Consider the following 10,572-nt stretch of genomic DNA (forward strand, 5'->3'; position numbering starts at 1 on the left):
CCCCCCTCCTGAGAAAAGGCTGAAGAGAAAAAATGGGGAGGGGGGGGCAGAGTGATATTACCTGTAGATCCAACACAATTTCAGGATTTTTTTCTCTGATTTTAACTTTTTTTAAAATGTTTTTATTGATTTGTTAGAGAAAGAGGAAGAGTAAGAGATAGAGAACTAGAAACAGTGATGAAAGAGGAACATTGATTGGTTGTCTCCTGCTGGGGATTGAGCCTGCACCATGGGCATATGCCCTGAAGGGAATGAAACTGGTGACCTCTTGGGTCATGGGTCAAAACTCAACCACTGAGCCACACTGGCTGGGCTAGAGATGTTATTTTATTCATATTTCAATTATTAGCAATTAGGATTTTATGTGGCAAATGAAAGATACTTTTAAAATGTTGTTTAATAAATGAATAAATTAAGGTACAGATTCTTGAAACTCTTATCACCATATTACCAGAGCAACTAGCTTGCAAACGAAAACAAAACAAAACATTGAACTATTTTCCAAACCTCTCCATTTGAATTAAATAAAATCCCAAGCCCACTGGTATGCAAATTTTATTTTGTTTCTTAATGATGTAAATCTAGAGGGAACATTTAGTATGTGCTTGTGTTATTTCAAGAAGTGCAAAGGTAATTCAGGCACAGTTTACCACCCCCAAGAACTCCCACTTACAATGAAGTCACAAGCAAAGCCTTTTTACTGTACAAAACTTCCCTTTTATAGAGAGTTTGCTTAAAAATGTAAGCAATTTTACAGATGGAAGATCTGAGAAATTTCTTAAAGGTCGTATTTCCTCCCAACATTGGTTCCTTCTCCTTACAATCTCACTCTGCTGGGTAGAATTTTTTATTATTTACTGTTGAATTTAAGGTTATGGTGACTTTAAACTCATGTGCTTTTGCTATCTGAGAGAAGAATTTTTCTATAAGCAAATAAGCATCAAGGTGACCTTCTTACCTTGTTCTTGTGCATGAACAGCAGCCCCTGCCACACATAGCACAATAAAAGGAAGAAGCAGTTTCCTAAGAAAAGAAAAGTAATTGGGAAACTTAGTTGGACAATTTACAACCTATAAATCATATAAAATACAAAACCAGCTATAGTACAAGATTAATAATTAAGCTATTATTTTAATTAACACAGTATTTTAATATTTATATTAATTATGGGCAAGGGCTCTGGATTTAAGTTCCAGCATTATTCATTTTTCTTTTGGTTAATCCTCACCTGAGGATAGTTTTCCATTGATTTTTAGAGAGAGTGGAAGAGAGAGGGAGAGACAAGAGAAACATCAATGTGAGAGAAACACATTGATTGGTTGCCTCCTGCATATGCCCCAAACAGGGCCCAGGCTGGGGAAGAGCCTGCAACCAAGGTACGTGCCCTTGACCGGAATTGAACCCAGGACCCTTTGGTCCTCAGGCCGAGCTCTATCCACTGAGCAAAACTGGCTAGGGTGCATTATTCACTTCTATTGCTCTGTGCCTCAATTTCTTCATCTATTAAATCTATCTCATAAGGTGTTTTGAAGATTAACTGGAAAACTTCATGGGTAGCACACAAAACAGTACCTGGCACATAGGAAGAACTCAATAAATGTATAGGTGACATTATTATTATCATTATATTATTTTATATTAAATTAAATTACCATACATGCATTTTATGCAAAGTAATAAAAATTTACACAAAATAAGCAAAACTTATAGTCACTTAATCATAGATTGATGGAACTAGTTATTCTTTAAATGAAATCCTATCTAATAAAGAGGGAATGCTAATTGACCCTCATGCCATCACAAAGATGGTAGCGCCCATAGCCAATAAGGAAGGAATATGCTAATTGACTGCCCCACCCTCAAAGATGGCAGTGCCCACAGCCACAAGATGGTGGCACCCAGTCCCCTCAGCCCCGCTGGAGTGGCAGGCACACCCGGCCTTGCCGTGCACCTGCTTCCAGAGTCCCCCAGTCCCCTCAGCCCCCCAGCCGCCCAGGGCTGGCCGTAGGCACAGACAAGCCTCGGATGTTGACTTCCCAGCCACCCAGAGCCGCCCAAGGCTTGCACTGCTGGCAGTGGCAGCAGCAGAGGTGTGATGAGGCATTGCCTTCCCCTAATCGTTGGGTTGCCTACCATCCCTGAGATCTCCCAGACTGTGAGAGGGGGCAGGCCGGGCTGAGGGACCCCCCCCCCAGTGCATGAATTTTCATGCACCGGACCTCTAGTTTATAATAAAAGCCATTTGAATGTCATAATCAAAGCACTTGTACTAGATGATTCTTTGCCTCTGAAAATAGCAATGGCCTGTAGATATCAACATGAACATTTTGATTAGTAGTATTTGTGAGCACAATACCCAATCACTGCAAATCAAAATCTTCATTTATATAGATTAGCTAAGTAAAAACATTTTGTGATTTTTTTCAGTATAACCACATTTATGATATTTTGTTGAATAGTCTTCATAATTGGCTATATCTACTTCCCAAGTGAAAAATGATAGAGATAATTTTAAAACTTAATGAGCATGCTGACAACAATATTTTATTACCTCATTTTTGCTAATATAGATCCTGATTCTGCTTTGTATTCTAATGCAGGGATTCCTCAAATTATATTTCTGTAAAATACTCTTCTGCAAGGAGTGATTACAGAGCCTTCTGAAAATTAATTTTTATTTTTATTACATTCCTGGTGTATTAGTAGTAATTGGTACATTGTCTATTACCAACAATAATTGTTTACCTTTGCCAACTAGTATAAAGAGCCTCTTAATCTAAGAGAGATGATCTTTTACAAAGTGAGACAACAATATAAAATTATACTATTCTCTTTGATAAAAAGGAAATAACATTTGTACTAAAATGGTATTAATCATTTTTTAGTAAATGAAAAATGCACATTCTGTGGTTATACTCAGTTCAGAGCACCGTTTTTATAAGATAGGGTTATAAATTTCACCTGATATGGGCAAATAAGTGAACCATATACAGTATTTTAATGAAGCCTATAAAATATTTCCAGACAGGGTGTCATCCATTTAGAACAACGCTTTTCAAATGCTAGTTTACCAAAGAACCACCTGAGATTCTTGTGACAAATGCAGATTCTGGGCCTTGCCGCAGAGATGATTCATAAATTTGAAGAAGATCCTCAGAATGTGTATGATTCCAACTAAGTGATTCTAATATAGATGACGTGTGTACCAAACTCTAAGAAAAGCATCTTAGGCCATTTACTATTTATAGTTACATTGTACTGGAAATATACTTAAGTAAATATAATTTTGCTTAAATCATGTCACAAATCATGACACAATTATTTAATTTAAAAAAAATCCTTTCTACTGCTCTACATTGGTGGTTTTCAAACTTTAGAATGCATGGGAATTACCTGGAGGGCTGAAGATTGCTGGGCCCCACCCTGAGATCTTCTAACTCACTCGGTCTGGGTGCAGCTCAACACATTGCATTTATAAAGAGTTCCCAGGCAATGCTGATGCCCCTGAACTGGGACCACTCTCTGAGGACCACTCTTCAGGCATCGGTGACACTGGAGGGTTGATGCAAGGCCCACACGTATTGGATCTGTTTTCACCTTGGCTGCACAGTAGAACCACCTGGGGAGTTTTAAAAACTCCTAATATTTGGTTTCTGCCAGTCCTACCTCCACCCCAAGTGACTCCGATTTTGATTTGTCTGTAGGAAAGGGATTTTTAAACACTTCCCAGCTGATTCTAATGTACAAACAAAATTGAGTACCACTATCAGAGATTACAATGATTTCTCTGGGTTCTCTAGGATGGATCCCAATACAATCTAGAGTTTGTAGAAAAGGAGGCTCTTTTCCTTTCAAATTTATATTTTCTTTTCTTTTTTAAAAAATATATTTTATTGATTTTTTACAGAGAGGAAGGGAGAGAGATAGTCAGAAAGATCAATGAGAGAGAAACATCAATCAGCTGCCTCCTGCACATCTCCTACGGGGATGTGCCCACAACCCAAGTACATGCCCTTGACCGGAATCGAACCTGGGACCTTTCAGTCCGCAGGCCGGCGCTCTATCCACTGAGCCACACCGGTTTCGGCAAATTTATATTTTCAACAAATAACTGGCATGACATATATCAGTGAGACTATGAGTGGCTCAAGATTACAGTCACTAGAGGAGAGCACGTCAGAATTATGCTGTTTTGGTAGGAAACAGAATGTGAAAAGAAGCACGTCTCGCCTACCAAGGTAATCTGGCTCACTTTGTTATGGGGTGGAGCCACAACATTAGTAACAAAGAAACAGAATTTCCAGAGGATGAGGCCCAGAAATCAGGATTTTAAAAAGATTCCCAGGTGATTCTAATGTGCAGCCAAGGTTGAGATCCACTGACTTAGACCTTACTAACAACCAACAGGCATTATTCCAATTAGAATAAAGCTAACTGATGGAGAGTACAACAACCAGCAAATTCACTTTGCAATTTAGCCACCCCATAGACTTGCCAAACGACCTCAGGGGAGAAAACTAGAAAATACAGTTTTTCTACACACGTTAACAAGTCCATTCCTGGAGTGAGGCAGGAAAATATGAATATATCAACATCATCCCTTAACCAAGTAATTTTAGGGAATTATGACAAATCAGTTGAGCCATACTCTATGGAAGTGTACCTCTGTACTGCAGCTGATGAGTAATGGAGAGTTGGGGATCAATGACTGATTTTATTTCTCTTTTTCTGATTATACCAAAAACTAATAGCCAAGTAAGAAAGAACAGAAAAAGTCCAATTCCTCACCAGGTGTTCAAGGCCCTTATTCAGCTCCAACCTTCTTGTTTTAGCGATATAAATCTCACTATACCTGATACCCCCAAAGTTCCAGCCATTCCACATTATTCTCTATTCCATGGACAGGCTGTGTAAGTGCCTGAAATGCCCTCTCAGCTTCCACCTGTCAGGATGTTAGGTTTCATAAAAGCTTAACTTAAACAGCACCTGTTCCAAGAAATTTCCCATCATCCCTAGAGAGGACTGGCCCTTTCCCTGTCTCTGTACTCTTGATGCTTTAACTGTAACTTTATTATAGCCCATATACAGTGTACCTTTTATAATTAATTAATAAGTAAATATCTGAGCAAATAACAGGTCTTCACCTTTTATCCATTTCTTACATGATATTGACACTTAGATATTTTTAAACAGGAAAGGAGTACCAATTTCATCTCCAATGATTGAGGAATTCAATTTTTCCCCATAGACCTATTTTTTTTAACTCTTGGGAAAGTAAAGAGAGAAAGGATAAAAAGATAATTTAAAAAATCTGCTATGATAGGGTTAGTGGAATCCTTCTTTTTCTTTTCTTTTTTTTCATTTTAACTGTTTTTCTCATCTCTGAGTGGGAACACAGAGGAAATAAATTAAAGTTATAACTATATTAACTTGTTGGGGAAAAAACAAACACAAAACATGGTTAGTTTGACCAATGAACATGTTTGATTCTGGGTCAGGGCACATGCCTGGATTGCTGGCTCAATCCCCAGTAGGAGGTGTTCAAGAGGCAGCTGACCAATGACGTTTCTCTCTAATCGATGTTTCTATCTCTCTATCCTCTCCCTTCCTCTCTCTCTAAAAAGCAATAAAAATAGTTTTAAAAACATGGTTAAGAAAATAACACTAGACTGGGAGTGAAAAGACTAATTCTGGTTTTATTTATAACTCACTGTGTGACCCTGGGCAGGTCATTTTAATTTTCTGTTACTCAATGTCATAATATAAATTTTACATTTTACACCCTAAATATAAAACCCTGTAATTCATGTGTATGGTGAGGTCCTATTAATATACTGGCATTAGAGGACAACGATAACATTATAGAGCATGATGTTATTTAAATTATGCATAAAAGTCATGTCATTTAACCACAAATTTAGAAAGATCTTGCTACAGTTCTGGCCATACTCTTTTAAGTAAATGAAAATAGTTTACTAAGTTTTCTAATTTGTCCATGGACAAGTTTTCTAAACAAGATTTGTTTAGATCACTCTAACAAAAAGTCTAGTTAGTGTATTAAATCTATTTTTTTCCAAATAGTCAAAGCACATCTATTTTGCTCACTTTTTTATATGTCTGGAGCATGTGTCACTAATATAAAGTAACAGACTACATATACTCAAGACATTTAACAAAATCAAACCAGGTCTTAAAGAAGTTAATAATATGGTAACAAACATTCAATAAAGATCCAGAAAATATAACCCATGATGTTAATATCTGAGGATAACTAACAAAATATAAGATACCCTGCATGTCTGGTCTGCTAGCCACATTTTCAGTTTGAGATAAGCCACAGTCAAAACAGAACCAGACATGTGAGGGGTGAGGCCGAAAAGGGGATCAGGCAGGAAACAGATATCCAAAGACCATAATCAGAGTATTTAAGGAACTAATAGCCATCCAAGCCGTCTTCCCTAAACAATTCATGAAGCTACTAAACTTTCTCTTTATCTGAAGGGTCTAAGTTACTTTAGGGAACCCCAGGCATCTTTTTGTTTAGGGTGCCCATGAGACCCTCAGCTATTATGATATATATCTTCAGACTACCGATGCTCATTCCTACATAGATTGAATTTATAATGGTAAGAATAACTTTTGAAATACTATGAATAGGAAATTTTTATTTTATGAGTTGGTGATTTTCATTTAAACCAACTGGAAAGGGTGAACGAATCTGAAAAACACACACATGTGATGTACATCAATAATTTCAACAATTTCCACCACACTAGGCTTACAAGCCAAAAACGTCTCTAAGTCATGACAGCTTTACAGATTTTGCTCTTTACTAGCTGCTAAGATCCAGAAATAGTACATTTCTGTCCTCTGTTCCCCCAAATAAGTGAAAAATAGTTCTCGTCCCAGCACTTGGGGATGCAGTTGAATGATTCAAGGAATAAAGTGTCCGTAACTTATATACAATAAATTTCTTGGAATATCAACTGGATAGGAATTTGTATAATTAATCCAGTGTGTAGCGTACTAGAAGTTTTGGTTAAATTCCAAGCATGCAAGCAATTCATGAGAACAAGAGGGATAAATGCTAAAGAACTTCAAGTGATCAGAAAGCCCAGAGTCCAATCAGTAGCAAGAAAAAAAACAAAACAAACTACATTGAAATTAGTTTGTCCTCATAATACCACAGAAATTGTTAAACTGATTGCTGCCTAACTTAGCAAAATTCTGGGCACATACTACTATTAAATAAATATTTTTAAGTGAATGACTACATCAGTCAGTAAACCTATCAGGTGGACTGAGTTTCAACAAATATATAACTTCCCTGGCATCTTCCACCTGCACCCTGATCCCAAGATCAAGAAGTCAGGTCATCCTGACCTCCATTTACTTATCTAAGAAAGCAACCTGGTTTAAAGGCCTTTTACATTCCCTCTTTGTTTCTCTCCAGATCTGGGTCCCTACAATGTGTGCTCCAACCAACTTCATTTCTTTCAGGTCCTCAAATACACTGTGCTGTCTCATCTTTGAGCCATTTACTATTCTCTGTCTGGAAAGTTCTATGCCTTTTCCACTTACATCTCAGTGTAGATTTCATTTCCTTTGGTCAGCCTTTCCTTCCAGTATTATCCCTCCCTACTCTTCCCACCCACCCAGGACGACTAGGTGTCCTCTTGTAAATAACCTTATTTTATTTTCTTAAACTTGGTTGTCTCATTTTCTGTTTCCTATACTAAAATGGACATGTTTGGGAGGGTAGCAATTGTGTTTCTATCTCTTCTGCCTAGAACCATGTTGGGCACATAATTGGAGCTCTGTAAACATTTGCTGAATAAATGAGTGAATGAATAACAGAATAATATTAGCTTTTTATGAGAATGAAAATGAAATGGTCTTCTCATTCAGAATTACAAATTATAAAATAAGTCATAGTTTAAAAGCTCAGCAAGGAAACTAGCACAGCTATTCTAATTCCCATTAATAAAATTTATATTTTCCCTATCATTTCACAGGCTATATCAAGTAGGATGTCTAAACAACATTCAAAATCATTTTCCATAAATTACAATTCCTCTCCCTGAGACATCAGTTTATTTTGAACATTTACTTGAATACAAACATAACCAAGCAAATTAAAAAAAAAACACACAGAATTTCTTGCCAGCCAGGAAGTAGATCTTTATATCCAACCCCCCTTTTGGTTATAGAAACCCTGTAAGTATCATAATAGCCTGCCTGGGAGACTTTCCAATCGTATGGTAAATGAACGTATCTAACACTGACTTTTGGTTTTAGTTTCCTTTTTATTAATTCCACAATTCACATTAAGTAACCCATCTGAAAGCAACCCCATGAAATAAAATGTCTTTAGGGATCCAGTTTTAAACTGTCAGTGTTTGGGGGTGACTAATCAGAATTATGATTTTAAAATACTGCCCCTAACAATTGACAATAGCTAAGATCTGGAAACAGCCCAAATGCCCATCAGTAGATGAGTGGATAAAAAAGCTGTGGTACATTTATACCATGGAATTCTATGCAGCAGTAAAAAAGAAGGATCTCTTAGATTTTGAGACAGTGTGGAGGGACTTGAAGAGTATCATGCTAAGGGAAATAAATCAGTCAAAGAAAAGACAAGTATCACATGATCTCACTCATATGTGGAATCCAAGTAACAAAATAAATTGATGAACTGAACGGAGTGGATCCAGAGATAGGAAAGCATGGACCAGAGTGTGGAATCTTGGAGGGAAGGCATGGGAGGGTGAGTGGGTGGGAGGTAATCAACCAGATACCTTGTATGCATATGCATAACCCATGAACACAGACAATAGAGTGTTGAAGGCCTGGAGGGTGGAGATGGCTGAAGAGGGTTAATGGGGGGGAAAAAAGAGACATTGTAATACTTTAAACAATAAAGATTTAAAATAAATAAATATTAAAATACTGCCTCCGCTCTTGCAAAATGTCACCACAAAAAGATGGTGAAAATTTAAAATCTCAGGGATTTCATTAGGGACTCTAAGGTTTAATTCAGTGACCTGACATTATTATTAGCTCAGCGGCTGCTTCTCCCAAGTCCCCACCATATAGGGTTTATTGGTATGGGGTGTGTGTGTGTGTGTGTGTGTGTGTGTGTGTGTGTGTGTTTCAAGCTGAAGAATTCTAAATTCTTTATGGAAATTGGATATTTTCAAGAAATAATTTTCTCAGCTAATTAAGTAATAGTTTTTCCCCACATGCATGTGTGTGGTTGGAACTGTGAGGGGCTGCAATCTGATGTAACCTTGAGTACCCTTAATTCTGTACAGCCCACCCCCACTGGCAACTGGAATGGAACAAACTGGATGTCCAAAAGGCTGCAAGACCCCTGGCAGAGAGGCCCTCTGGGATGCAGGGGAGACCAGCACCCAGGACCTGGTGCCCACCCCAACGTCTCTTCACAAGGGTTCTTTCCCCATTCCACGTAGTCTAATGTTTCCTCAGAAGTTCCTCGGTGTAATCCATTCTGTTTGGTTTCTCTGCCTCCCTCCCCCCAATCATCTGGACCCAATTTACAAACCCCAAACTGCCCAAGAATTTATGCAGGGCCTTTTTCTGGGAGCGTCTGGGAGGGAAGTGTAAACCAGACAAGACAGAGGCCAGGAGCAGAAGATCTGCTTTAATCCGCAAGGTTGGTCACAACTACCCAGGGAAATATTAGTCAGCCACTAGGCCTTGCTCAATGGCATGGGAAAGCCCTCGGGAGATGGGGAGCTGGCAGGGAGGGCAAGGAGGGCACAGAGAAGCTTTGAGATGGAGGGTCTGACCCAGCAGCTCCTGGGTTCTGGACCTGCAGGAGCCTGAGCCTTATTCTGATTCCATGGGCCAGATCAGCTGAAGAGGCGACTATCCCAAGGGGTCCGCCCCACACGCGGCCTCGGTTTCCCAGCGGATCTATGCAGAGGGGCTTTTATCTAGAAAAGGGACGGGAAACGTGCCTGGGCACCCGGTGGGACCTGCGTGAGCCTCTCTGGGCAGGCTGCTGGAAGAGCCTGATCCCTTCTTGGACGCGGGTCTCCCGGGCCGGCACCTCGCCGCACGCACGGGGTGGCGGAGGTTACTCCTCTCCAATCCATCTGCCCGCGGGCGCGTGGGGAGGCGCGTCCCTGTCTGTCTGGAAGCCGGAGGTCAGAGGACAGAGCGCGCCAGCCTCAGCCAGGCTCGGCGCACGCGGCTGGCAAGCACATGTTCATACAAACACTGCCACAAGGCGGGCTCTCCCCGCACCCCGCCTCCGCCTGCCCTCGGTAGCCACCGTCAGTTCCGCCCCCTGCCCTCCTCCCACCTACTCCCCTTCGGGGCAGCCTCCAGGCGGAGAAGACCGGCAGCTTCATCCCTTCCGCCCACGGGCCCAGAAACAAACTTGCATAACCCACTGACCTCTTCCGCAGGGTCCAGGGCAGCCAGCCCCGGCCGTGCACCCTCCTCCCCATCAACGCTCTTTTCCCCGCGGGGAGGTCGGAGCAGGTACAGCGCCCAAAGAGGAAGTGGGGTGCAGACAGGGTCCCCCTGAACAACTCCAGTGAG

At 40.1% G+C, this 10,572-nt stretch overlaps 1 protein-coding gene across 1 annotated transcript in view; it reads right to left on the reverse strand.

Annotated features, from left to right (window-relative positions):
- Window positions 1–10,572, reverse strand: part of COL24A1 (collagen type XXIV alpha 1) — a 311,443-nt gene that overhangs the window by 299,887 nt on the left and 984 nt on the right. Inside the window, exon 3 of the mRNA XM_015572114.1 lies at window positions 959–1,023. Within this exon, the coding sequence (XP_015427600.1) occupies window positions 959–1,023 (65 nt within the window). The remainder of the gene's footprint in view (window positions 1–958; window positions 1,024–10,572) is intronic.

Source organism: Myotis davidii, unplaced genomic scaffold (assembly GCF_000327345.1).
Source record: "Myotis davidii unplaced genomic scaffold, ASM32734v1 scaffold162, whole genome shotgun sequence".
NCBI classification, from domain to species: Eukaryota; Metazoa; Chordata; class Mammalia; order Chiroptera; family Vespertilionidae; genus Myotis; species Myotis davidii.